Here is a 27,957-nt window from a genome sequence, read left to right on the forward strand (position 1 = left end):
CGTGGCGCCACTTAAGCAACCTCCTCTCTCTCTCTCTCTCTCTCTCTCTCTCTTTCTTTCTCAAACTAAACGAAACGTACCATTTCTATGGCTTTTGCTCAAGTCTCTGCCTCTCTTTCCCTCTCCATTCATGGTAGGGTTCTAGTTTAGTTTTTGTGTATCTTTTTCTACGGTTGCATTAACCTCATACTCAAGCTTTTTATGTTGCAGATGGTTTTACTTTGGGCTCACCAAAAACTCAGAGCACTTCTCGATTACCCACTTCGAATCTTGTAAGAATTGGAACTACCTTTGCCACTGGTTCTCCACTTTGTAAGTACTCTGCTTCTGTCTCTCCGTCAGCTTTTATTCATAATATGCTGTATTTTTAATTACAAGGTATATATAACTGTCTAATATCTGTTTATATTGGCATGTAAGGAAATCGGGGGGCGAAAATCTTTATTTAGCTCAGGTTCAATTTCATTTACATTTACCTCTCTTTAGATTAAGTTAAAATTTTGGAGACTCCATTAAATTTGGAAATTGACATAAATGGTTCTCCGTTAGTCCTCTGAAATTTCGTAAAATTAAAAAAAAAAAAAAAAAATGTAAGGTCGTTCATGAGAAACTGAACATGTGAACTTTGTGTCACATCCCACATAACTAGCAAATGAGTCGGAGTTCAATTCATAAGTTTTGAGTCTTCTTATTCTTAACTTTTAGTAAATGTGGTGCGGCTCAAAACAGACAATATTTGCTCAGTTAGGCATAAACTTATATTGGAAATTTATTGAATGAACCTAACCACATACACGACTTGAGTAACTACCCTCAGCATTGTTAGATTCCCTTTTTTGTTACGTATATATGCACATCCTTGTCATTAGTTGACAAGGGTGTCTTATTTTAAAATCAATGCATTGTGATTAAAATATGATCATAACAACTAGGAACATTTGGGTTATGATGGCATTGGCAGTTTCTTTCGTAAGGTCTTCCATAGCTGTGTATACAAGAACCTGACATTACTCTAGTTGGTCTGGTTATCCATGAAACAATCAATAACATGCATCTCTACTACTTTATGATTCTTTCATCCTTCTTATGTTGGATTTGTTTGCTAAGAAATATAGGCGTGACGTTTGATGCTTGCATTTATTTATAATAGCATGGAAAATTTCTCACCGAAGGAACCCTTCATGCAAAGCTACTCCAGTTTCAGTGAGATGTGAGCAAAGTACCCAGGGGGGCAACAGTTTGGATGTATGGCTAGGTCGGCTTGCAATGGTTGGCTTTGCACTGGCAATTAGTGTCGAAATAGCAACAGGCAAGGGACTTTTGGAGGTATGGCATGTTCTTTCCCTTCCTAGTCTGAGCTTAGAAGATACTTTCTAGATGCAAACCCGATTATAAGTATCACAATAGATCTCCGAGTCAATGAGTCATTTATAGCTCAAGGTTAATACGATGTGCTACACAAATAATTTGTAATCCTTTCCTGTTGAAAAGATGCCTTAAACACTTATGGTATGAAAATACCTGAGTTGAATCCTAAATGCACTTTCAGTTTCCTGTATAGTCTTGGAAAGGCCAAAGCTTGGCTGCTTCCAAATGTTCCTGGAAACTCTTAGCTTATGTCTTGATTGATTGACATATTTTGCACTCACCTGGTGAATATTAAACTCAGAGCAACCCTCCCCACTCCCCAGCTGAGGGAGAGCGTGTAGGGAGGAGAACAAGGGTTGATGGGTCTATACATTAGTAAAATGATTGATGCAATTCAAACTTATGTTAATATCAAATCCTTGCCTGGAATTATGTCACAGTTCCCAAATGAACTTGTACTCATGACTCAACTCAAAAGAATATAAAAATACTTATGAGCAATTTATCTTATCACATCCATGTCCATTTTATGTTTTGCAGAATTTTGGGCTCACAACACCCTTGCCTACAGCAGCCTTGGGAGTTACAGCATTAGTTGGTGTTTTGACTGCAGTATTCATCTTCCAATCTGCCTCTAAAGATTGATCCCCTTGATGTTACTTTTTGGTGTTTGTAAAGCCTGGTCGAAGATACATATAGTTACATTTTTGTTCATTAATTGTAATTTTGTCTCAATGTCAACACTCGAAAATGTACTAATAATGGAATTTTAATTTATGTGAAAGGTTTCCTCTGCAATTTTTCTCTTCCTTACATATAACTGACATATGTTTCATTATATAAAGCAAAAATTGATTGAATCATCATATGTTTGTATAAGCTTATCTTTTTGATACTTTGAGAAACGAAATTGATTGGCAGTGAGAAAAAACAAGTGATATTGTTTCATGATGTAACAAATTGGTTATATATTGGTTTTGTCTTTGACATGATCTGCTGGCAATCAGCTAGTGGGAGCATCATTCATGGTGCTTACTGGGGGATCTTTTTAGTCAATCTTTGTCTGAAGCCTGGACAAGTGTAAACCCTGCTTTTCTAGAAGTTCAAATATATTGTTTTCATAGCAATACAGCACACAGAATCTCAGCATTTCCACCATTGAGTTGAAAATTCTCCTGCGGTATGGAAACCAACTACTTTTAGGAGTCAGAAAGGACAACAGGAAAATCATTCTTTACTTCTTTCAGAACTTATTCTTTTCAGCCATTCATGCATTACCTAGGAGGTATTTTCTTGGAGCTCAGGAATTTTTTTTTCTTATATCTTTATAACCTTGATAGATTGTCCTGCAGGAAAAATAAAATTTCACGTTTCTTCTTGAAATAAAGTTGTTTATCACCTGAAATTTTTCTTCTTGTTTATTGTGGTATGGGTAAACATATATCTCGACTTGCAAAGAGGTTTTTTCCCCAGTGTAAAATTAGAATTCTGATGGTGGGTCTTGATGCTTCTGGGAAGACGACCATTCTATACAAGCTGAAGCTCGGAGAAATTGTTGCAACTGTACCAACAGTCGGTATATTAATATATCTTACAAACTCTTAAATTTAGTAATTTCTTTGGCTTCTCTATATCGTTCAGTATCTCTCTTGCTATGTTGGTTTTTCATTTCTCTCATTGTTGGGTATCCATGGCTGCCCTGGATACAAATAAGTGGCAGAGTCAGAGTCAGCAAAGAGAATTCTTCACTTCTTTCTCATTTAAAACTGTGCATGAGACTCTCATCTCGCATGGCTTCTAAGTAATAAAAGTAAAGAAGAACTTGTCTTTTTTTTTTTTTTAATTATCTTCCTCGCTTATGTAAAAGATCAAATTCATTCGATTTGTAAAAATGATTACTAAACTAATCATTAACTTTTCGAGGAATCCTTCATTAGTGGTTGTGAATGACTGATTTTTCTCCATCTTTTCGACCTTGGTTCTGTAGGAGCCAGTCAGAAGAAGATTGGGAAATATAACCATCTGATTTGGAAAAATGAAGACTCAGCTTTATTGCAGTGATAGAAAACTAACCCAATAACCAAAAATGGTCAAGGAACAATAATTTCGTTTGCTATTAACTCATTGTAATTTCTACAGAAGTAATTGTGAATTTAAGATGTTCCACCCAAAAAAAAAAAAAAAAAAAAAAAAAATTCTTTTAAAATTTATAAGTTTTGAATTTACCATCTAATTTGGTTCATTGTTTTGTTTATGTTCCATGCCAGGTTTTAATGTAGAGACGGTTGAGTACAAAAACATAAGCTTCTCTGTCTGGGATGTCGGAGGTCAAAGTCAGGTAAACATAAGCTAATGTCATTAGCTTCATTATATACATAAAAAGATTTGATCCAGTAGTTAACCGGAATTCAATCAAACAAATCTTATAACAGTATTTCGATCGAAAGGTGAACTGAAGTTTGAAAGAATTGTACAAGCCACAGAAAAGGAAGGAAATAACAAAAATACTGTTATTTAATGTTTAAGATGTTCAAAAGATTAGTTTTGTTCCCACAAAAGTTTAATTTCCTCTTAAAACAAATTGAATACTTCGTTTGATTGATATTGATTACTGCAGTGTAGTTGTGGTTGCGTTTCCTTGATGAAAAAGACAATAAAAGAAGGAAGTGTAAAGTCTGATAATTATCTTGTGATTGAGGTTAGTAATATCATAACTGAGGTCTTCCAATTTACTGAACAGATTCGGCCATTATGGAGACATTACTTTCAGAACACTCAAGGACTTATCTTTGTAGTGGATAGCAAAGATAGAGAAAGAATCTCAGAAGCCCGCAACGAGCTACATCGGATTCTGGGTGATGTTAGTACTCCATGTTGTGAAAATCAACTTTTCAATTTTCATTTGTAAATACAAGAACAAGCTTTCATTAGAATTTCTTAGGCACTTTGATGGGTTCCCTTCTTGTTCCTTTCTAAATCGCATATAGAGTCTAAAAAAAATAATCACTTAGGTTTCTCTCCAGTGTAATATGTTCTGTATTTTCTGTAACTCTATTTAAAAAGAAAGACATGCTTTTCATTCCCATTATGCAGAATGAGCTAAGCAGGGCAACTGTGCTCGTCTTAGCCAACAAGCAAGATTTTCAGGATGCCATGCCTGCTTCTGAGGTTGCTGATAAACTTGGGCTTCACTCTCTCGGCCAACGTCGCTGGTAAAATTTATATTCTAAGACCTCCATTTAGTTGAAATACTACAATTAGTAGCCTACAAGTTTCTGTATTTATATTTTGGAATCTGGTTTCATTCTATTGTTCTTTTTATTTATTTTGATTGACTTTGAAGCTTGTATTTTTATACTATGCTCTGTACTCTCTTTCTTCTTACATTGTTCTCATGTGGTTTGTTTTACAATTCTAATACTGGGGATCCCTCTGGTTATGTTCATTTTTCTCCTCTTGGGGTATATGGTAATGTATTTAACTAATGTCTCTAGTTGTGCCACAGGTTTGATCAGCTCGCATGGCAGTTACACATCAGACAGTATAAAAAAATAGATTGATTGATGGCTTTTGTGAATTATCTTGTATAGGTATATCCAGAGTACTTCTGCAACCTCCGGCCAAGGACTTTATGAGGGACTTGATTGGCTATCCAACAATATCACAGTGAAGGATGCATAACAGCTCATTCCAAGTTTCTCTAAAAATAATAAAGGGGTTTGACTAGGATAGCTTCAAAATCTACCACTTAAAAGGCCATCCGCTAGTATCTCAGTGAAGGCAAATTAATAGTTTATTCCTAATTTCTCTAACAAAGAAGGGGATTGATTAGGATGGCTTCAAATTCTAGCTCTTAAATAAGGCCATCATGTACCACTTAAAGGTCATCCAACAATCTCTGCGAAGGCAAAATAATAAGCTCATTCCTGGTTTCTCTAACAAAAAGGAAGGGCATAAGGATAGCTGTAAATTCTACTAATAAAATAAGGCCTTCATGTATGATGAATCCATGCTAAATATCACAGTTGATAAACTCTGAAAATCTCGCACAAATGAAAGTTCCAATGGCACTTGCCTATCCCTATGCTGATCAGCCATTAGCCAAGCTTGTAAAACAGAATTTTTTTCTTAAGCAGCCCTTTGTGCCTACAATTTAGTTGATTAAGCAGAGATTACATAATAAACTACATTCATAGATTTTGAACTACCAGCATACATAAATTCAGTCATCTAATTATCTCTAACCTTTTATTTGCATTTGATAAAGAACAATGCTACTGAAATCAATGACAGAAAATTGATGTTGAGGAGAACTACCTTAAATGAGATTGACATAGGTCTGGAAGTATGCACGTTGGTGCCAGGCCCCATATCAAACAATAATTACGTCATTTGAATCTTTGCACATAATGAGTGAACTACATAAACAAGATGAGAAAGTATAAGAAAGAGCCTACAGTTTGTCTGAAAACAGAAGCAAGTGATATCCTTTTAATCATTTAATAGTTCCAGATCACACAAACAATGACGTTTAAGATTCCTAACAATTTCTCCAACTTACTGTATTCACAATTGTGGACTTTGAAGTAAGCATCTTGGAGTCTTTAGTTTCAAAGCATTTGATTCAGGCAAATTTGATGCAAATCATTAGAGGATCAGCTCACAAACAATGCAGTGTATTGAAAAAAAATAGTGGGGCTGCAGTAAGAAATTACATTCATATATTCTTCTTCATTGATATTTCAATCCAAGCAGGATAAAGATAATAACCCATTTACAACATAAAGCTCCTCTAGAATGGAGCAGACTGATAAAAGCTTGAAAATACATATTTTGTCAGTGATTCAATTGGATTATTTATGGAAAAATGTGTTTGATTTGTGAAATTTAACTTAATTATTTCACAAATGTCTTTTATAGGATCACGGATATGTTTTAAGTGTTTTCAGGTTCTTAAAGATGATATTTAGATGAAGGTTATATCGACGATGGAATGTGGGACGACAAGAATCAAATGGTTTGTGATTCGGAGCTGAAACGAAGAAGTTAGGGCAATTTGAAATTAAAGTGAAAATCTTGGAAAACGCTCCAGTTTTGAACATGCGACATTAATTCGACAATAACTTGAGCTGTAGATTTTGGATTGAGATGATTCTTGAACCTTTGGAAAGCTGATTCAAAGGCTACAATTCATACGTTTACCACTTGACAAGATTAGAACGTTATCATGCTCAAAAACCACCGTCTTGTCAAGATTTCGAGTTCTAGGGCAGAATCAACTATGCCTAGGCACAATGCCGCGGCACAACTGTGATTCTGGACTTTTTTTACATTAAATTTATGACGTGTATTTCTTGTTTTAAGATTTTTAAAGTGATTAGGATAGTGGGAATCATAACCCTAAAACCATAGGAGTATAAATAGATGTCTTTAGTTGATTTTTATGGAGATTAGAAGGGAGAGAAGTTCAGCTGCTCTTTGGAGATTGCAAATTCCTGCAATTTTGAGTCACCAATTAGAGAAGTTTTTCTACTCTTTCTTATACACATGTTTATGAATGCAATAGCTTTTATTACTGAAAGTATGAACTAATTTTATTTTCTAGGGCTAAGATGTAGCCCAATTTTATGAATATGCATTGAATTATTTGTTGCTAATTTTTATTAAGTTTTATTTTAAGTTATATGCTTTCAATTCTTAAGGGCCCTAGAGTTGAATGATTTTATGGGTTAGGTTGAGATCGAGAGATAAAACCTAATTAGTCTAAGGTAATAAAACTATAGATTTAGCGAACGCTAGAGATAGGTTACCACGATTTATGAGGCTCTGGTAAATTCCATAGAACTTAATGATCTCCCATTACTTAAATCTGATTAGAGATAATTCGGGTTAGTAATTAGGAGTTAATTTGTTAATTGTTCGAGAGAAAGTTAGCAAAAATATTAGAGAGTTTGGTCTTTAGAATAAGCTTAATTGGGTTAACAATAATTGTCAATGCATAAGATTAATTGGTGTGAAATCTATGCCCTAGGTTTAGTCGTATTGATTTCCTACTAAAGTATTAATAAAAGTCTGTTTTTGTTTTGTTTCTAACTTGTTTTATTTTTCATTGAATCATTTTGAAAATCTAATTAATCAAATAGCAATAAGATAGTGGTACTTGGTATTAGTAATTCCCTTGGGTTAGACATCCGTATTCTTACACTTTATTACTTGCACGATTTCGTACACTTACGAAAATCTACAACAAGTTTTTGGCGCTGTTTCCGGGAAATTGCTTTTATATTATCAATATCAATACAAGCTATTTAGTTGCTAATTTGGTTTGTAATTTATTTTTGTTTTTATTTTTTATTTATCTATTTTTTTGTTTTTAGTGCTTTAATTTTTATTTCTGTATTTTTAGTGTTGGACCGTACAGAGGAGTTAGGTTAAATGACAGATACAGGAGGAGAAGAAGTTCAAAGGGCACTTAAGGATTACTCAAGACCTACAATTGAGGGATGTGCTTCTAGTATTAGGAGACCATCGATTCAAGCAAATACCTTCGAGATAAAGCCAGACATTATTCAGATGATACAACATTAGATTCAACTTGTAGGGTTGTCTAGCGATGACCCTAATTTGCATATTGCAAATTTTCTGGAGCTATGCGATACATTCCGACATAATGGGGTATCTGATGATGCAATTAGGTTAAGGCTTTTCCCATTCTCTCTTCGGGATAAAGATAAGGCTTGGTTAATTTCTCTACCACCCGGAAGCATCACTACTTGGAATGAGTTAGTTCAAGCGTTCCTTGCGAAGTATTTTCCACCGATCAAGTCTGCCAAGATGAGGATTGACATCACAAATTTTTTCCAGCAAGATATGGAGTCGCTTTATGAAGCTTGGGAGAGATATAAGTATCTCTTATGGAGTTGTCCTCATCATGGGTTACCAATATGGTGGCAAGTGCAAACATTTTACAATGGGTTGATGCCAAATATACAAGCCATGGTAGATGCTGCAAGTGGGGGAGCCTTGAATAACAAAACACTAGAGGAAGCCTATAATTTGATTGAAGTGATGGCAAGCAATAACTACATGAGGCCTTCAGAGAGAAATTCAACAAGGAAAGCAGTGGGAGTGCATGAAGTTGATGGCTACACCGCGTTGGCTGCTCAATTTTCAACCATCCAAAAGCAATTAGGAGTTGCCTTAAAGGTAAATACTATTGAAACTCATTCTCTAACTTGTGAATTTTGTGCAGGGAATCATTTGTCAAGAGGATGTCAAGTAGGGAATCCATTTGCTCCACCTCAACAAGCAAATTACGTCAACAATTTTCAAGGAAAGCAACAGAATCCATACTCTAATACATATACTCCAGCATGGCAAAACCATCCAAATTTTTCTTGGAGTAACAACAGTTATCCTAAACCACCTCTTGGTTTTCAAGTTCAAGAGGCAAAATCAAATTTGGGGGATGTGCTTACAAAGTTTATGGAGGAATCTGGTAAGAGATTTGACAAGAATGAAGCTCAACTTCAGAAATATGAAGTCTTGTTGCAAAATCAATCCGCTTCCATAAGGAACCTTGAAACTCAAATGGGAAAAATTCATAGTATCTTAGCGGGAAGAGTTCAAGGAATGTTTTCGAGTGATATCGAGAAGAATCCAAAAGAGCAACTCAATGCCATCATGTTGAGAAGTGGCAAGGACCTAAAAGAATCAAGAAAAACTAAAGAAACTGAGGAAAAAGCTGAAGACACAAATTGGACAAAACCAATAATGCCTCAACACAATGCCTAGGCACAAAACCAGAACTTGAGAATAAAGCCTAAGACGTGAAGAAAGATGAAGCCTCTCTTCCGTATCCTTATAGACTATAGAAACAAAGATTAGACAAGCAATTTGGTAAGTTCATAGATATGTTTAGAAGCTTACACATAAATATTCCTTTTGTAGATATGTTAGAGCAAATGTTGAAGTATGCTAAGTTCTTCAAGGAGATCCTTATACACAAAAGGAGGTCTAAAGAACATGAGATGGTCATGCTCACTGAGGAATGTAGCGTGTTGCTTCAAAAGAAACTACCACTGAAATTAAGAGATCCAGGGAGTTTTAATATTCCTTGCACAATTGGTAGTTTTTATTTTGATAAAGCTTTATGTGATCTAAGAGCTAGCATTAACTTGATGCCATTTTCTATTTTCAGGAAACTTGGTTTAGGAGAGGTGAAGCCAACCACAATTCATCTTCAATTGGCAGATAGATCCATAACATATCCTAGGGGGGTGGTGGAGGATGTCCTAATAAAGGTAGACAAATTTATCTTTTTGGTAGATTTTGTAGTTCTTGAAATGGAAGAAGACTAGAACATAACTTTAATATTAGGAAGGCCTTTTCTAGCAACAAGTAGGACTTTAATAGATGTACACCAAGGTAAACTAATCTTAAGGGTGGAAGACGAACAAGTGGAGTTCAATATTTTTAACACGATGAAATGCCATCCAAGTTAGATACTTGCTTTGAGATTAGCATCCTTGATGACAAAGTAGCGGAAACCTTAGAAGAAAACTACCCTAGCTCACCCCTAGAAAATTGTTTAGTCAACTCTAGGATTATGGAGGCTGAATTTGAGAGGGTAGATGAACAACAATTGAAGCCTTATGTGTATGGTGGACTGAAGGATAAAAGGGTTTGGATTTTCCTAGATGATCCAGATTGAAGGATTTGAAAAGTCGAGCTTACGACTCTAATAAAGCGTTTCTTGGGAGGCAACCCAAGCTCTTTACTTTAATTTTGGTTTTTGTTTTGAATTTATTTTAGATTTTTGTTTAATGTGTTAAGTTGTGATAACTTTGGTTTGGTTTGATATGTTAGTTGTTTATGTTTCACCCATAATTTCTTTTATGCACACTAAATTGGCCAAGAAAGGCGCATAGTTTGTTTTCTTTTGACTAGATTCCCGATGACTATTGGATACAACAAACAATATGCATGGCTTCACAAGACTACCTCCACATAAATGTTACGCATGAAAAGTATTGTAGTTGTTCTCCTTGCACATTGAGGATAATGGTCATCTCTAACGTTAAGGGTAAGGAATATTTTTTTTATGGCCAAATTTAGTTTCATTCAATGGACATCTTTGAATATCTTTTGCTTTGAATTATCTCTTTAAAAGCTTTTGGGTGGAATTTTTTTAGGTGTGTTGCAAGGTCAAAGAGTTAATATATTTTGTTTTGTTTTGGAACTCATACATAAGTCAATGATAAGACCATGATTGTGAATTTGTGAGATTGAGATTTTATTAACTTTCGCGTATTGTAAAGATGATAGTAGATGACAATTGCATTTAGTTATGACTCTCTTGGGAATGGATTTGATTGGTTGAGTAATTCGGGAACTTAGAGACGTTTTGTGTGTGTTTTTATGGGAAATAATTTTTTTTTTTTTTTTTGTGAAAATTGTGCATAAACTCTAGAACTCATTTGATAACCACTTGAGGTGAAATCCTAGAATCTGCATTGCTTAGAATATGATTTAGGCAATTTTCTTTGGAACGATTGAACCTTTCAAACCGACCTATATTATTTTATATTTACTTAACCCTTTTGAGCATATATATACACTTGATAAGCCTTTTTTGTTTTAAACCCACTATATCTCACCTCGATGATGAAGCCTAAAACACTTTCCGATCCATCTTATTGTGAGAGACTTAATTTGAGATGACCTTAGAAGAAAAACTCATGAAAAGAAGTGTGGTAGAATAAAATAAATATATCTTTTGAACCACAACCTGAGTATGTGCAATGAGATAGGTTGGAGGTTGTGAAAAGGATAAAAAATTGATAGTAGAAGCAAGGTGAGGTAGACAATTTTTTTTATGAGTTACTATCTTCCAAAAAAAAAAAAAAAGAAAGAAAGAAATGAATGAAAAAAAAAAATTGCAGAAAAATAGGAAGAAATAGCTGGGGAGAAGAACTTGAAATGAGGTACATTATATGAGGGTTTGTGCTAATGTTGGAAAGAAGAGTTCAATCAATGTGAAAGGGTAAAGGGTGAATGAGAAGGGAAACAAGAAAGAGATTGTCCATGGTTGTTTACTGTAAAATATTAAGTCTCTTACATTTTGTTAAAAATTTATTTCCGTTCTTTCATAAACCATTACCCTAGCCTAACATTACAACCATGAAAAAGACCTAATAATCCGAGGTAGTGATTGGATTCTACATTAGTGGAGAGTGGTTTGAAAAGTGAGCCTATGGAGTTTGATTGTACATTTGTTTTATTTTCTTACTTTGCCTATGGAAGCTATGCATAAAATCATCTACGTTTTTGGATGAATGGTTTGTGAATGATTATGAGAGGGTCAATAACTAAAGTGTAGTTTAAATTCACTTATTCTTTGCATTTCTGTGTTGTTAATTATTCGATTTGTTCACATTGACACAATTTTTAAGACGATTATATGTATGGATCCTAAAATGTTTGTTTGAGTCTTTAGTTTTGAGTCTAGGTGAGGTTAGGTTTGGATGTTTATGGGTATCATTGCTAGAAACCCTCACGAGACTACAACTCATCCAACTAGGGCCACCTAGGGGTTTAAAGGCTTGTTGCATACGCTAAATGCAATCGTGTCAATCTACAAAAGTGACTTAGGATAGTTTAGATATAGGTTTTCATTGTTTGTTTTATTTTCAAGCTTAAAGACATGTTTTATCACTTAATTTGCTAGGGACTAGCAAGAAGCTGATTGGGGGTGGTGATAAAAGCTTGAAAATACATATTTTGTTAGTGATTCAATTGGATTATTTGTGGAAAAAATGTGTTTAATTTGTGAAATTTAACTTAATTATTTCATAAATGTCTTTTATAAGATCACAGGTATGTTTTGAGAATTTTCAGGTTCTTAAAGATGATATTCAGATGAAGGTTATATCGACGATGGAATGTGGGATGACAAGAATCAAATGGTTTGTGATTCGAAGCTGAAACGAAGAAGTTAGGGCGATTTGAAGTTAAAGTGAAAATCCTGGAAAACGCTCCAGTTTTGAACATGCAACAGTAATTTAACAATAACTTGAGCTGTAGATTTTGGATTGAGATGATTCTTGAGCCTTTGGAAATCTGATTCAAAGGGATACAATTCATATGTTTACCACTTGGCAAGATTCGAACGTTATCATGCTCAAAAACCACCGTCTTTTCAAGATTTCAAATTCTGGGGCAGAATCAACTATGCCTAAGCACAGTGCCGCGGCACAACTGCGATTTTGGACTTTTTTTACATTAAATTTATGACGTGTATTTCTTGTTTTAAGATTTTTAAAGTGATTAGGATAGTGGGAATCATAACCCTAAAACCATAGGAGTATAAATAGATGTCTTTAGTTGATTTTTATGGAGATTAGAAGGGAGAGAAGTTCAGCTGTTCTTTGGAGATTGCAAATTCCTGCAATTAGTTTGGCGCTGTTTCCGGGAAATTGCTTTATTATCATATCAATACAAGCTATTAGTTGCTAATTGGTTGTAATTTTTTTGTTTTTATTTTTATTTATCTATTTTTTTGTTTTTAGTGCTTAATTTTATTTCTGTATTTTTAGTGTTGGACCGTACAGAGGAGGTAGGTTAAATGACAGATACGGGAGAAGAAGTTCAAAGGGCATTAAGGATTACTCAAGCCTACAATTGAGGGATGTGCTTTTATATTAGGAGACCATCGATTCAAGCAAATACCCGAGATAAAGCAGACATTATTCAGATGATACAACATTAGATTCAACTTGTAGGGTGTCTAGCGATGACCCTAATTTGCATATTGCAAATTTTCTGGAGCTATGCGATACATTCCGACATAATGGGTATCTGATGATGCAATTAGGTTAAGGCTTCCCATTCTCTCTTCGGGATAAAGATAAGGCTTGGTTAATTTCTCTACCACCCGGAAGCATCACTATGGAATGAGTTAGTTCAAGCGTTCTTGCGAAGTATTTTCCACCGATCAAGTCTGCCAAGATGAGGGTTGACATCACAAATTTTTTCCAGCAAGATATGGAGTCGCTTTATGAAGCTTGGGAGAGATAAAGTATCTTTATGGGTTGTCCTCATCATGGGTTACCAATATGGTGGCAGTGCAAACATTTTACAATGGGTGATGCCAAATATACAAGCCCTGGTAGATGCTGCAAGTGGGGGAGCCTTGAATACAAAACACTAGAGGAAGCCTTAATTTGATTGAAGTGATGGCAAGCAATAACTACATGGGCCTTCAGAGAGAAATCAACAAGGAAAGCGTGGGAGTGCAGAAGTTGTGGCTACACCGCGTTGGCTGCTCAATTTTCAACCATCCAAAAGCAATTAGGAGTTGCCTTAAAGGTAAATCTATTGAAACTATTCTCTAACTTGTGATTTTGTGCAGGGAATCATTGTGCAAGAGGATGTCAAGTAGGGAATCCATTTGCTCCACTCAACAAGCAAATTACGTCAACAATTTCAAGGAAAGCAACAGACATACTCTAATACATATACTCCAGCATGGCAAAACCATCCAAATTTTCTTGGAGTAACAACAGTTATCCTAAACCACCTCTTGGTTTTCAAGTTCGAGGCAAAATCAAATTGGGGGATGTGCTTACAAAGTTTATGGAGGAATCTGGTAAGAGATTTGACAAGAATGAAGCTCAACTTCAGAAATATGAAGTTGTTGCAAAATCAATCCGCTATAAGGAACCTTGAAACTCAAATGGGAAAAATTCATAGTATCTTAGCGGGAAGGTTCAAGGAATGTTTTCGGTGATATCGAGAAGAATCCAAAAGCAACTCAATGCCATCATGTTGAGAAGTGGCAAGGACCTAAAAGAATCAAGAAAACTAAAGAAACTGAGGAAAAAGCTGAAGACACAAATTGGACAAAACCAATATGCCTCAACACATGCCTAGGCACAAAACCAGAACTTGAGAATAAAGCCTAAGACGTGAAGAAAGATGAAGCTCTCTTCCGTATCCTTATAGACTATAGAAACAAAGATTAGACAAGCAATTTGGTAAGTTCATAGAATGTTTAGAAGCTTACACAAATATTCCTTTTGTAGATATGTTAGAGCAAATGTTAAGTATGCTAAGTTCTTCAAGGAGATCCTTATACACAAAAGGAGGTCTAAAGAACATGAGATGGTCATGCTCACTGAGGAATGTAGCGTGTTGCTTCAAAAGAAACTACCACTGAAATTAAGAGATCCAGGAGTTTTTTTTTATCCTTCACAATGGTAGTTTTATTTTGATAAAGCTTTATGTGATCTAAGAGCTAGCATACTTGATGCATTTTATTTCAGGAAACTTGGTTTAGGAGAGGTGAAGCCAACCACAATTCATCTTCAATTGGCAGATAGATCCATAAAATATCCTAGGGGGGTGGTGGAGGATGTCCTATAAAGGTAGACAAATTATCTTTTTGGTAGTTTTGTAGTTCTTGAAATGGAAGAAGACTAGAACATAACTTTAATTAGGAAGGCCTTTTCTAGCAACAAGTAGGACTTAATAGATGACACCAAGGTAAACTAATCTTAAGGGTGGAAGACGAACAAGTGGAGTTCAATTTTTAACACGATGAAATGCCATCCAAGTTAGATACTTGCTTGAGTGCATCCTTGATGACAAAGTGCGGAAACCTTAGAAGAAAACTACCCTAGCTCACCAGAAAAATGTTAGTCAACTCTAGGATTATGGAGGCTGAATTTGAGAGGGTAGAGAACAACAATTGAAGCCTTATGGTATGGTGGACTGAAGGATAAAAGGGTTGGATTTTCCTAGATGATCCAGATTGAGGTTGAAAAGTCGAGCTTAGACTCTAATAAAGCGTTTCTTGGGAGGCAACCCAAGCCTTTACTTTAATTTTGGTTTTTGTTTTGAATTTATTTTAGATTTTTGTTAATGTAAGTTGTGATAACTTTGGTTTGGTTTGATATGTTAGTGTTTATGTTTCACCCATAATTCTTTATGCACACTATGGCCAAGAAAGGCGCATAGTTGTTTTCTTTGACTAGATTCCCGCTTGATTTTTACATTAAATTTATGACGTGTATTTCTTGTTTTAAGATTTTTAAAGTGATTAGGATAGTGGGAATCATAACCCTAAAACCATAGGAGTATAAATAGATGTCTTTAGTTGATTTTTATGGAGATTAGAAGGGAGAGAAGTTCAGCTGTTCTTTGGAGATTGCAAATTCCTGCAATTTTGAGTCACCAATTAGAGAAGTTTTTCTACTCTTTCTTATACTCATGTTTATGAATGCAATAGCTTTTATTACTGAAAGTATGAACTAATTTTATTTTCTAGGGCTAAGATGTAGCCCAATTTTATGAATATGCATTGAATTATCTGTTGCTAATTTTTATTAAGTTTTGTTTTAAGTTTTATTATTGCGCCTAAAGCTTTCAATTTTTAAGGGCCCTAGAGTTGAATGATTTTATGGGTTAGGTTGAGATCGAGAGATGAAACCTAATTAGTCTAAGGTAATAAAACCATAGATTGAGCGAACGCTAGAGATACGTTACCGCGATCTGTGAGACTTTGATAAATTCCATAGAACTTAATGATCTCCCATTACTTAAATCTGATTAGAGATAATTCGGGTCAGTAATTAGGAGTTAATTTGTTAATTGTTCGAGAGAAAGTTAGCCAAAATATTAGGGAGTTTGGTATTTAGAATAAGCTTAATTGGGTTAACGATAATTGTCAATGCATATGATTAAATTGGTGTGAAATCTATGCCCTAGGTTTAGTCGTATTGATTTGCTACTAAAGTATTAATAAAAGTATGTTTTTGCTTTGTTTTTAAGTTGTTTTATTTTTCATTGAATCATTCTGAAAATCTAATTAATCAAATAGCAATAAGATAGGTTAGTGTGGTACTTGGTATTAGTAATTCCCTTGGGTTCGACATCCGTATTCTTACACTTTATTACTTGCATGATTTCGTACACTTGCGAAATCTACAACAGAGACCATGCTACTATTTTTAATAAGTAGACATATAAGGTCAATTATATACAAAATTTGATCAGCATAACCTTTTCACAACAAAAAATATGAATAGGTTTGGCTCATTCTTTCTTTTCACAACAAAAAATATGAATAGGTTTGGCTCATTCTTTCTTTTCACAACAAAAATATAGATAGGTTTGGCTCTTGAAATTATGAAAGTCCATACATCAAGTCAGAAATCCATTAGATTGAGGTTCAGATGAAGTCTTCGACTAATCTCCCCTTTTCTTCTTCCTTGCAGTTTTGTTTGTCTTTTTCTTTGGTTTCTCATCTGAAACATGTGTTGTGCTCTCCAAGTGCTGATGAATGGTAGCTAGTGGATCCACCTGGAAAGCGGGATGGTTGAGAACCGTACTCAACTATTTGCCTTCCTTCAATCTGATCAGAATGTACATTAATCAAGGTCATGACAGAAAATTAAATGTGCAAAAAAATAAAGCTGAATAACAACATTAAAATAATGAAATGAAGCATAAACATTAGTTTTTTCTTAGACTTGCAATTCAGCTTGAAATCAGCTGCTGCAGTTGGTTGCTGAGAAGATTTCAGTTCAATAAGGAACTTTGAGAGAAAGGAGAGGTCATAAGCTTTCAATTTCTTCTGTCAGCTTCTAAGTTTCTTCTTCTGTTTAGAAATTGAGTACTTTTTTAGCAAACTACTAGTAGTCATGGCCTCATGGAAGGTAGTAATGTGAAGCATAAGCTTTTCCATAGAACATAAAAAAAAAAAAAAAAAAAAAAAAAAAAGAGTAGTCAAATAGAAAAATGAACTACCACTTTCAAAAATTAAAATACACATATAAAACCATAATGATACAAAACAAAGAATTCCATAAAACAACATAATTCCAAAGCGAACCACTATCGAAATGTTTATGAAAGGGTGTTGTACGTGTGGCTTCAGATTCATACTTCATAGACTGCAAATTGCAAACATATGGTATTCATCCCCCAATGGAGCAAACAACATTTTTCCACTCGAGGTTTAGCGAAATTCCAAGTTGATACCCTTGGTTGCATTTATTCCATATTTCCACCCTTAAACTACCACCGTTTTCTTTATTTTAAGCATTGAAGGGTAAAAGTGTCAAAATAGCCCTTCCTAGCTTAATTGCCCCTTTTTTGGCGGGAAGTGTTGACGCTGCTGCCTGCCGGTTCAGGTCAATTCTGATCGGTTTTCATACCAAAACTGGCCAAAATAAACTCATTTTCACAAATCCAACCCTTTCCATTTCAAATTAGCCTAAATTCCATCATTTTCACCGGTCATCTCTTGTCTTTCTAGGTCAAATACCGACCAAATCCGACGGCCAAAATCAAATCTTCTACTACTCACTCAACCGCTGGGCTCCGCTTTACAAAACCCCTCAAACCCTGTCACCTGGTTTCCCTCCGATCGTTGGTCATGAAACACTACCCTCTCATCGTTGGGTTTTCGAATTTGATCAATTTGGAGCTTTTTGGAGGCTAACTTTTCTTAGCTTTGTGTTCGTTGTTGCTATTGGACTGTTATGTTGAGTTTATTGGACTGATTGTGGGTGTTTTTCTGGGTTTCCATCATCCCCCAACCATTCCCAACTCTCCTGCTCTTGGGGGGATGCCAACTGCTTGAGGAAAAGAAAAAAAGCTTTAGGGTTGACAACTGGTGAGCAAATAAGACAAAAAGAGGAGAGGGTTTTGTAGACCAGATAGATGGGTATTTAAAAGGTGGTGGCAGTGAAGATTTATGGCTAAAAAAAGGGTTGAAAAAGCGGCTGCAAAGTGGTCATTTGTGCGAAAAAACGATGGGCTTTTTCGGCAAACGGTGACTGGTCAAGTGACGGAGTGGTATGGGTTTTGAGGAGGAGATGATGAGGGATTGAATGGTGGTGGCTACAAATATTTCTGGCCAACAAATGATAGGAAAAGCGACAGCAAAGTTGTTGTTTGCGCGAAAAAGCGGTAGACTTTTCTGGCAAACGATAAGTGATCAAGCGACGAGGTGGTATAGGTTTTGAAGAGGAGATTATGATGGATTGAATGGTGATGGTGGTAAAGATTTCTGGATGACAAAATGACTGGAAAAGTGGTAGCAAAGTGGCCATTTGTGTGAAAAAGTGGTGCGCTTTTCCAGAAAACGATGAGTGACCAAGCAACGGGGTGGTATGGTTTTCGAAGAGGAGATGATGAGGGATGAAATAGTGGTGGCAGTGAAGATTTCTGGCCTACAAAACGGTCGAAAAAGAGGTTGCAAAGTGGTCATTTGTGCGATAAAACGGTGGGCTTTTTCGGTAAACAATGAGTGATTAGGCAACGGGGTGGTGTGGCTTCTTAAAGGGAGATGATGAGGGCTCGAATGGTGGTGGCAGTGAATATTTTTGGTTGACAAAACGGTCAAAAAAGTGGCTGTAAAGTGGCCATTTGCGCAAAAAATCGGAGGGCTTTTCTGGCAAATGGTGAGTGATAAGGCAACGGGGTGGTATGGGTTTTGAAGAGAAAATGATGAGGGATAGAATGGTGGTGGCGGTTAAGATTTCTGACTGACAAAACGGATGGAAAAGCTATGCAAAGTAGCCATTTGCATGATAAAGTGGTTTCTGGCAAATGATGAGTGATCAAGCGACAGAGTGGTATGTATTTTGAAGAGGGGGTGATAAGGAATCTAATGGTGGTAGTGGTGAAGATTTTCGGCTAACAAAATGACCAGAAAAGCAATTATAAAGTGGCAGTTTGCGCAAAAAAGCAGTGGGCTTTTCCAGGAAACAGTGAGTGATCAAGCGACGGGGTGGTATAAGTTTTTAAGGAGATGATGAGGGATCAAATGCTGGTGGTGGTGAAGATTTCTGACTAACAAAACAGTCAAAAACACTGCTGCATAGTGGTTTACGTGAAAAGCGATAAGCTTTTATGGGAAACAGTGAGTGATCAAGCGATTGGGTGGTATGGATTTTGAAGAGGAGATATGAGGGATCAAACGGTGGTGGCGGCGAAGATTTCAACTGACAAAATAGCCAAAAAAAGCTGTTGCAAAGTGGTCATTTGCACAAAAAAAACGATGGGCTTTTCCAACAAACAGGGAGTGATCAGGTGACGGGGTGTATGGGTTTTGAAGAGGAGATGATGAGGGATTGAATTGTGGTAGCATTGAAGATTTCTGGTTGACAAAACAATCGTAAAAGCTGCTACAAAGCGACTGTTTAAGAGATAAAGCAGTGGGCTTGCCAGCAAATGGTGAGTGATAAGGCAACAAGGTGGCATAGGTTTTGACAAGGAGATGACAAGGGATCGAATGGTGGTGGCAGTGAAGATTTTTTAATCACAAAATAGCCAGAAAAGCTGCTGCAAACCGGCCGTCTGCTTAAAAAAATGGTGGGCTTCTCTGGTAAACAGTGAGTGATCAAGTGACAAGGTGGCATGGGTTTTGTAGAGGAGGTGATGAGGGATCGAATGGTGGTGGTGGTGGTGAAGATTTTTGGCTGACAAAACGGCTAGAAAAACGGATGCAAAGTGGTCGTTAACACGAAAAAGCGGTGGGTTTTTCCAGCAAACAGTGATTGATCAGGCGACAAGGTGGTATCAGTTTTGAAAAGGAGATGATGAGGGTTCAAATGGTCGTGGCGGTGAAGATTTCTGACTGACAAAACGGCTAGAAATGCTGTTGCATAGTGGTCATTTGCTTGAAAAAGCAATGGGCTTTTCTGGGAAACGATGAGTGATCAGGTGACAGGGTGGTATGGGTTTTGAAGAGGAGATGATGAGGGATCAAACAGTAGTGGCGGTGAAGATTTCTGACTTACGAAACAGTAGAAAAAGTTGTTGCAAAGTGGTCGTTTGCACAAAACACAGTGGGCTTTTCTGGCAAATGGTGAGTGATTAGGCGACAGGGTGTATGGGTTTTGAAAAGAAGATGATGAGGATCGAATGGTAGTGGCGGTGAAGATTTGTGACCGACAAAACAACCAAAAAAATCCGCTGCAAAGTGGCCGTTTGAGTGAAAAAACAGTGAGCTTTTCTAGAAAATAGTGAGTGATTGAGCGACGGGGTGGTATGGTTTTGTAGAGGAGATGATGAGGGATCGAATGGTGGTGGTGGTGAGGATTTTCGATTGACAAGATAGCCGAAAAAGCTGCTACAAAGTGGTCGTTTACTTGAAAAAATGGTCGGCTTTTTAGCAAACAGTGAGTGATTAGGCAACATGGTGGTATGGGTTTGAAGAGGAGATGATGAGGGATTAAATGGTGGTAGCGGTGAAGATTTACGACTTACCAGATGGCCAAAAAAACTGTTGCAAAGTGGTCATTTGCAAAAAAAGTGGTGAGCTTTTTCAACAAACAGTGAGTGATCAGGAGATAGGGTGGCATAGGTTTGAAGAGGAGATGATGAGGGATTGAATGGTGGTGGCAATTAAGTTTTTTGGCTGACAAAATAATCAGAAAAGCAACTACAAAGTGGCCGTTTGTGCGAAAAAGCAGTGGGCTTTTTTGGAAAATAGTGAGTGATCAGGCGACGAGGTGGTATAGGTTTTGAAGAGGAGATGATGAGGGATCGAATGGGGGTGGCAACGAAGATTTTTTACTGACAAAACTGCCAAAAAAGTTGCTGCAAAGTGGGCGTTTTGGCGAAAAAGTTGTGGGCTTTTCCGAAAAACAATGAATGATCAGGCGATGGGGTGGCATGGGCTTTGAAGAGGAGATGATGAGGGATCGAATGGTGGTGGCGCTGAAGATTTCCAACTGGCAAAACGTCCGAAAAAGTTTCTACAAAGTGGCTGTTTGAGTGAAAAAGCATGGGCTTTTCCGGAAAATGGTGGGTGATCAGGCGACGGGGTGGTATGGATTTTGGAGAGCAGATGATAAAGGATCGAATGGTGGTGGTGACGATTTCTAGCTGACAAAACAACAGGAAAAGCTACTATAATGTGGTCGTTTACACGAAAAAGCTGTGGGCTTTTTCAACAAACAATTAGTGATCAAGCGACGGTGTGGTATAAGTTTTGAAGAGGATATGATAAGGGATTGAATGGTGGTGGCATTGAAGATTTTCGACCGTCAATGACTGGAAAAGCTGCTACAATGTGGTCGTTTGCGCGAAAAGTGGTGGGCTTTTCCAACAAACGGTGAGTGATCAAGCAAAAGGATGGGAAGCGTTTTGAAGAGGAGATGATGAGGGTCGAATAGTGCTGGCGGTGAAGATTTTCGACTGACAAAACGATCGAAAAAGTTGTTGCAATGTGACTATTTGCGCGACAAAGCGGCAAGATTTTCTGGCAAATGGTGAGTGATTAGGCAATGAAGTGGTACAGGTTTTTGACGAGGAGATTATGAGGGATCGAATGGTGGTGACGGTGAAGATTTTCGATTGATTAAACGGCCGAAAAAGCTGCTACAAAGTAGTCGTTTGCACGAAAAAACGTTGGGCTTTACCGGCAAACGGTGGATGATCAGGTGACGAGGTGGTATGGGTTTGAAGAGGCGCTGATGAGGGGTCGAATGGTGTTGGCGGCCCAGATTTTTGATGACAGAAACGCCCTAAAATTGGCCGTGAAGAAAGGGAGTTTCGCAAAATCCGGTCAATTTGGTTGCTCACCGATCATCTTCCACCAACCGGCCTAAATTGCTGGTTTAAGGGCATTTTGGTAATTGTAGCTGCTACATCTTTTTTAGAATCTAACAGTGTTAGTTTAAGGGTAGGAATTTGAGATAAATGCAATCAGGTATCAATTTGGGATTTCCTCTCCCCTTGAATTGTCCTCAATGGTTAAAAAATTCAACAACGAAAAATTAAAAATGAAAGAATACCAAGATTATTAGGTCTTGAATAAATTTGCAACAAACATGGTATCTTTTCTAGATCATAATAAGTTAAAACATTTTCATACTAGTGTGTTGACATAAAACTTAAATGTTCAGTTTCTATGTAAATTCAACAACTGCAACTTCCCAATGAGAAAATTAGTGAATCCTTAACAAATACAAGACCACAAGACCAAGTAATTAGAGTTAGTAGGATAAACAAAGAAACAGAATTTGAAAGATAGTCACCTTAGTAATAGCCTTTCTAGTAGTCAAGGAGGCAACAGTATCTCTAACCTCTGCACCACAAAAATAGTTTTTTCAATGGAAGCAATAATATTAGATAGACTGCTTTTACTTTACAATAAGAAGTATACTAGCATAGTTATTAAAAGCATTCAATGTGGAGTGTTTCAATCAAACTCAAATGGGTTTTTGTAAATTTCTAATATCAACTAACAATCATGCATGAATAGAGCATACATTACATTGCAAATAATCAAGAAGAATTCAAACTTACTGGCATAAAATTCTAGTTTCTTCTTGAATTTACGGTCCGCTTTACTTGATGATTTGGCTCTACATCAAACATTCAAATAAAAAATCATAAAACATAAAAACTGAAAAGCAACCTAAGCAAATTTTATCTGGCGGCAAATGAAACTACAAACTTATTAAAAATCCACCAAAAGTTGTGATAAATTTACCTAGCACTTGACTTGTCTATGTTCGTAAGTTGGAGTAAGACCGAAGTTATTCGTTTGAGAAGCTAGATAAAGATTAGGGTTTATTATTATGTAATGAAAACTCGCAGAGGCAGCAGGGGTTTTATGCTGGCCCTTGTTGAGGAAATTTAACTCCCCAGACATCCCAAGTTTGCATTTAAAAAAATGACCCTGAAATTCTTTTTGAATTTAGAAAAGCTAACTTGGCATATTTAGGATTCATTAAACATGTAAAATGGGTTAAACTGAAAATATTTAAACATATGTCGATAAAATCATAATTAACAAAAGTTGTTTAAATTTTGAAATTTGAAAGTGAGCCCCCACCCTTCAAAATCGCTTAATCGAGTGATATATGTAAAAAAACGACCGACCAAGACTTTTGTTTCTCTGCGATTTTCGGCAACCACAGTGCCTAAATTCTGAAAAAATTTCAATCCTAAAGCTTCCTGACACAAAACCATGGTTGACATTCACAAAGAGGAGGAAAACCCAACCCCACTCTGAATCCTAGACTCCAGCGATGCTAGCAATTCAAAGGCTATCGAAGACGACGCTCCGGTGGATCATCCGATGAGTGAAGGTGATCCATAGGCAGAGGAGATGACAGCGGCTTCAAAACAGAGAGAACAATCAAAAAACGGTTCTGAAAAGGAGGATGTTAGCGAGAATTTAGGCGAGGAGAAGACACCGATGAAGAAATGGTACGCTTTTTACTTGTTTTTTTTAATTGGATAAGAAAATGGATTGATTTGTGCGAATGTGGGGGAGATGTAGTTGGTTTTATTATTATGGTGGTTGTGGCGTTTTGTCGAGCAGTTGGCAAGCATTGGTGGAGTGGCTTTGTTTAGGTTCTAGAGGATGGGGAAAGGCAAGGGAGGCCGTAGGGAGGTTGTTTCTAAGAGTTTGGTGGGCTGGGGATGGCAGGAGGTGGCAGAATAGGGGGGCTGGAGGGCTGCCCTGCATATTGGCAAGGCTGGCCATGCATAGCACGCGTAGTGCTTCGCATACTATGCACACTGTGCATGGCTAGCCCTGTAGGGCTTGCATTTGGTTGTGCTTGAAGTTGTTATGTGTGATACTAATGTTTGTTGGTTGTGCTTGGAGTGTGAAATGAAAGTTTTTTAATTCCTATGTTGGTGAGGTTTTAATTGAGTGATTGTTTATATTATTAGTTTGTAACAATGAATGAATGGATGTTGTTGATGATGGTGGTGGAGGTAATATTGATGCTTCGATTGAGTTTTAGTTTAGTGAATGTGTAACAATGCTTGCTTTTCAATTGATGCTTCGATTGAGTTTTAGTTTAGTGATGTTTTAGATGTGTTTTGAGTTATTAACTGTTGTGATAGCAGGATTAGTAGTAAGCTGTGCAATATGGTTTTTATGTTCATTTACATTGTATGATGCTCTTTTTTTTTTCTTATACACTTGAAAAGATTAGTTGAAAAGTTTATTGTATGATACTTTTTCTTTGTTTACAAAGTATGTTGGCAGCCTATTAGTTGTTTTGGTTTTTTTTTTTTTTTTTTTTTTTTTTTTTGTGTTGTTGTTGTTTGGATATTTAGTTTATATCGATTGTGCAGATTTCCAAAGCGTAAACTATAAAGACTATGGGTTAGAGGTTGTAAGCAATAAGGTACCGTACTTCCCTATAAGGGTGACAGTTAGGTCGAGTTGGCAAGTTTTTACAGGAATAATGGATTTTTACGGGAAAGAGGAAGGGTTTAGACCGATTTAAAAAGAGTTGTTTCGGTCATTTATGAACATCGGAAAAAATTGGGAAAAAAAAAAAAAGTTCTGGGGGGCAGGGAGTGCATTATATGTTGCTGCACTCCGTTAAAAGCCAAAAAAAAAAAAAAATGTGGTTCCTGGTGGATGGAAAGCCACTACATTTTGGGATGATGGAATATGCCTTGATGACAGGCTTAAGATGTGGGAAATTACCAGATGCGACAGAGCAAGAGAGAATAAAGAACAGTAGGGTAGTCGAAAACTTGGCTAGAGAGGTTTTAGGGGGGAAAGCATTTATTACGGGACGTGATTTAGAGGAGATGTTAGAAGAAGGTGGGTATACCTCTTCAGAGAGGTTCAAAATGTGTCTGGTATGGTTTGTGCATTCGATCCTAATGGCTTCTAACTCAACAAAAGCTATTAATATGGATTGAGTGAAGTTTGCAAGCAACATGGACTTCTTTAATGCTTATCCATGGGGATGGGTATCATTTTAGCTAACCATGGACTCCCTACAAGGAAAATACATGGCGTTAAAGCAGTCCCAATCGGTCAAGAAGAATAGATCGAGCACGTACAATTTGTTTGGATTCCCATGGGCAATGCAGGTAAATATTAATAGTTTTTTGTTATATTTTTTGTATTATATGTGTTTTAATTATCATATAGACTATTTTTTTACAATGTAGGGCTTGCATGTATGAGGTCGTCCCTGTCTTGGCTAAGGCAGGGGGGATGAAGACTTCAGATGAGTGACCGCAATTTCCTAGGATGTTGCAGTGGCACTTTGAGAAGTGTATCCATTGGGATTATGACAAAATAGACATGGAAATTCAAGCAGCTTGGGTAAGATTAAAGGATTAAGCTTTTGAATATGCACTTGCTTTAAAATGTGGCTTAAATCTAATTGATTTTGTTTCTTATTGCAAGGAGTCGTTCATCCCTTCCTCACCGCTACTAGGGGTGAAGCGGGAGAGGAGTATGTTACATCCTTCCAAGCATTGGAGGATGAAGCAGATGAAGGGATAGACCGCCTAATGTGGGACCTAGAAAGGGTCACGCATGTGAGTGTAGTTGCAAGGCCACTGCTTAAGAATGTTGTTGACACCGAGGATGATAAAGCTCCAATTGGCGGGAGGGAAGAGGAGGAGGAGGAAGAGGTCCGTACGCCTCCACCCAATAGGCAAATCGGTACAACAAGTGTCACTTTGCTGAGGCATCAGGGTCGGGAGAATGAGGTGGTTGACCTCATAAATGGTATGTTTGAGAGTTTTACAACAGCAGTTTATAAGAGGTTTGAGAAGATAGAAGAGCAAATGAAAAGGGTGGAGGAGAAAGTTGATAAGGTGGCAGAGAAAGTTGGTAGGGTAGAGGAGGAAGTTGGTGGAATATTGAAAGCGGTTGAAGTGCAAACTGGGCTAAAAAGAGAGAGCCGAAAGAGTAAGTTTGTCAAATCTCCTTACACCATAGTAACGTATGGAAAGAAGAGGAAAATGAAGAAAAAAATTGAGGAAGTCCACAAAAGCGGAGAAGCAAAAATGGAGGAGGTTGTTGGAGGAAGTGAGGAAGTGATAATGGAGGAGGGTGAGGTAGAAGGAAAGGGGAGGAAGTGGGTAAGCAAAAACGGAGGAGTTACATGTCTATTTGTATAGGCCAATAGAGGAGGAAAAGAAAAAACTCTTCTATGCCTATTATAATGAATCTGGAAGTGATGGCCATGTGAAGTTCAAGACCGGGGATTATCCTCGGGATTGGTTTGAAAAGATATTGACGATGGGCAGGTGGCTTGACGACTCGGTGAGTTATTTTCACTTATTTTTCCTTATTTTGCTTATGTTTTCCATGCGGTATTGTATACTTATCATGTTGTTTATATTTGATGCAGCACATCGATGAGGTATTGGCACTCATGAGACTATGACAAAGTAGTAATGGTGATATATTGTATCCCGATTATGCCATCACCGATGCGGCCTTTGGCCAAAGGCTAGTAACAACATATGACACTTTAATGAAAAAGGTCATTGGTAGAGATGCAGCAAGAGGAGGCAAGCGAAAAAGATTGGGCACAGATGACTTCGACAACATCCCTGATGATTTTTAGTTTGATGACAGGATCATGCAGTATGTACGGGGGGAAAGGCCCAAACATGGTCACAGTTGGGCAAAGGTTAAAAGAGTTTACTGCATCATCAATATCAAGTATATGCACTGGATAACTGTTGTCGCACTTCTAGAGGAGGGCTTGTTAAAGATCCTTGACTGTAACTCAACTATTTGTCGAGAAAGGTAGTTAGAGATGGAGTTGGAGCCACTATATATATTGTTCCCGTGGCTGTTGCATGACAATGGGATGTTTCAGCACTTTAGTGACGAAGTGCTGACAGGAAAGTGGCCACTCAAGCACCTTCCCATCCCAACAAATGACTCAAGGTAAATTTTGTATAAAACTTACATAATACAATTGTTCTTTAAGCTTATTCTAATGCTAATGTCTTTTTCCTATTGTAGTACTGATTGTGGGGCATATGCACTGAATTTATTGAGTTCGACATGACCAACACCTCGATGGACGGCTTGAATGATGAAACAATGAGCAACTGTCGGGGGCGCTAGGTTGTTGAGTGCTTCCATGGGCATACGGATCCCTTTTGACTGACCAGAACTCAATCCAAGTCATTGTTGATGCTGTCATCAAAAGGTATGGAAGTTGGACTTAGAATTTTGTAGTTTATGTGATGTTTTCTTATTAGGTTATCTTGAATAATTTGATTGTCTTGAATTGGATCAGTTGGTGTTGTTAGGTGTGAGGCTGTTGATACTTAGGTTGTGGTGCTGATGCTGAAGGTGTGCCACATAATTTTGGAGGATGCGGAAGTGGTTGAAGAGAATGATGAAGAGGGGGGATGGAGGTTGTCGGCCCTGCCTTTTTTTCTGGTGTATATAGGAGATTTATTTGTTGTACATAATGTTGTCATTGAATGTAATTGACACATTTCAAATTAATATAAAAGCAATTCAGTATTTCTCTCCCTCTTTTGAGTTTGATTTTATTTAGTATTCTTATTACATGACCTTGATGTGTTGATGAAATTAGGTTGTCAAATTCAGGTGAAAATATGGAATTAATATGTGTTGGTGATTTTAGTTTGTCAAAATTCAGGAGAAAAGTTGAAAAAAATATGTATTGTCCATGATCGCTTAAGCGATATATAAGCAACTAGATATATTGCTTAAGCGACAAAGGGTTTGTCATAAAGGATCGCTTAAGCGATAGCATAAATCGCTTAAGTGACCGTGCACCTGGGCGGATCTTGATTCTA

General features: G+C 37.0%; 3 protein-coding genes, 2 non-coding genes and 1 pseudogene across 7 annotated transcripts; 3 read left to right on the forward strand and 3 right to left on the reverse strand.

Annotated features, from left to right (window-relative positions):
• The first annotated feature begins 33 nt into the window (after positions 1 to 33).
• On the forward strand, positions 34 to 2,166 carry LOC116146763 (stress enhanced protein 1, chloroplastic). Of its 2 annotated transcripts, none has more exons than XM_031432201.1 (4): positions 34 to 133; positions 211 to 312; positions 1,151 to 1,326; positions 1,909 to 2,166. In XM_031432201.1, the coding sequence occupies exons 1-4, from the start codon at positions 88 to 90 to the stop codon at positions 2,011 to 2,013; spliced, it is 429 nt and encodes a 142-aa protein (XP_031288061.1). In that variant the 5' UTR covers positions 34 to 87; the 3' UTR covers positions 2,014 to 2,166. The 2 variants fall into 2 exon arrangements, with proteins under 2 accessions (XP_031288061.1, XP_031288062.1); XM_031432202.1 differs by lacking the exon at positions 1,909 to 2,166 and adding an exon at positions 1,415 to 1,438 and having other exon boundaries at positions 1,151 to 1,350.
• A 364-nt stretch (positions 2,167 to 2,530) lies between these two features.
• Positions 2,531 to 5,529, forward strand: LOC116146762 (ADP-ribosylation factor 1-like). 2 transcript variants are annotated; one of them, XM_031432200.1, is made up of 6 exons: positions 2,531 to 2,653; positions 2,827 to 2,944; positions 3,636 to 3,706; positions 4,109 to 4,228; positions 4,462 to 4,580; positions 4,959 to 5,529. In XM_031432200.1, the coding sequence occupies exons 2-6, from the start codon at positions 2,860 to 2,862 to the stop codon at positions 5,047 to 5,049; spliced, it is 486 nt and encodes a 161-aa protein (XP_031288060.1). In that variant the 5' UTR covers positions 2,531 to 2,653; positions 2,827 to 2,859; the 3' UTR covers positions 5,050 to 5,529. The 2 variants fall into 2 exon arrangements, with proteins under 2 accessions (XP_031288060.1, XP_031288059.1); XM_031432199.1 differs by lacking the exon at positions 2,531 to 2,653 and having other exon boundaries at positions 2,662 to 2,944.
• Positions 5,530 to 8,199: 2,670 nt separating this feature from the next.
• Positions 8,200 to 8,306, reverse strand: LOC116146882. The gene has a single exon (XR_004130568.1). It is a non-coding gene; the product is annotated as a small nucleolar RNA R71 (small nucleolar RNA).
• LOC116146838 lies at positions 8,203 to 9,162 on the forward strand. The gene has a single exon (XM_031432294.1). It carries the CDS (start codon positions 8,203 to 8,205, stop codon positions 9,160 to 9,162), a length of 960 nt encoding a protein of 319 aa, XP_031288154.1.
• Positions 9,163 to 13,374: 4,212 nt separating this feature from the next.
• Positions 13,375 to 13,478, reverse strand: LOC116146883. Its single transcript, XR_004130569.1, has one exon. It is a non-coding gene; the product is annotated as a small nucleolar RNA R71 (small nucleolar RNA).
• Positions 13,479 to 16,617: 3,139 nt separating this feature from the next.
• Positions 16,618 to 23,044, reverse strand: LOC116146839 (annotated as a pseudogene).
• Between the last annotated feature and the right edge of the window lie 4,913 nt (positions 23,045 to 27,957).

Source organism: Pistacia vera, unplaced genomic scaffold, assembly GCF_008641045.1.
Source record: "Pistacia vera cultivar Batoury unplaced genomic scaffold, PisVer_v2 Contig483, whole genome shotgun sequence".
Lineage (NCBI taxonomy): Eukaryota > Viridiplantae > Streptophyta > Magnoliopsida > Sapindales > Anacardiaceae > Pistacia > Pistacia vera.

What these genes read in the sequence shown, in the direction of transcription:
- LOC116146762 (XM_031432199.1), top strand. Translation starts at nt 2,797, where the DNA reads ATGGGTAAACATATATCTCGACTTGCAAAGAGGTTTTTTCCCCAGTGT. An exon ending in ATGTCGGAGGTCAAAGTCAG is followed by an intron (nt 3,707 to 4,108) that starts GTAAACATAAGC and finishes TTTACTGAACAG; the next exon opens with ATTCGGCCATTATGGAGACA. An exon ending in TACATCGGATTCTGGGTGAT is followed by an intron (nt 4,229 to 4,461) that starts GTTAGTACTCCA and finishes CCCATTATGCAG; the next exon opens with AATGAGCTAAGCAGGGCAAC.
- LOC116146838 (XM_031432294.1), top strand. Translation starts at nt 8,203, where the DNA reads ATGAGGATTGACATCACAAATTTTTTCCAGCAAGATATGGAGTCGCTT.
- LOC116146763 (XM_031432201.1), top strand. Translation starts at nt 88, where the DNA reads ATGGCTTTTGCTCAAGTCTCTGCCTCTCTTTCCCTCTCCATTCATG. An exon ending in TCTTTCCCTCTCCATTCATG is followed by an intron (nt 134 to 210) that starts GTAGGGTTCTAG and finishes TTTATGTTGCAG; the next exon opens with ATGGTTTTACTTTGGGCTCA. An exon ending in TGCCACTGGTTCTCCACTTT is followed by an intron (nt 313 to 1,150) that starts GTAAGTACTCTG and finishes TATTTATAATAG; the next exon opens with CATGGAAAATTTCTCACCGA.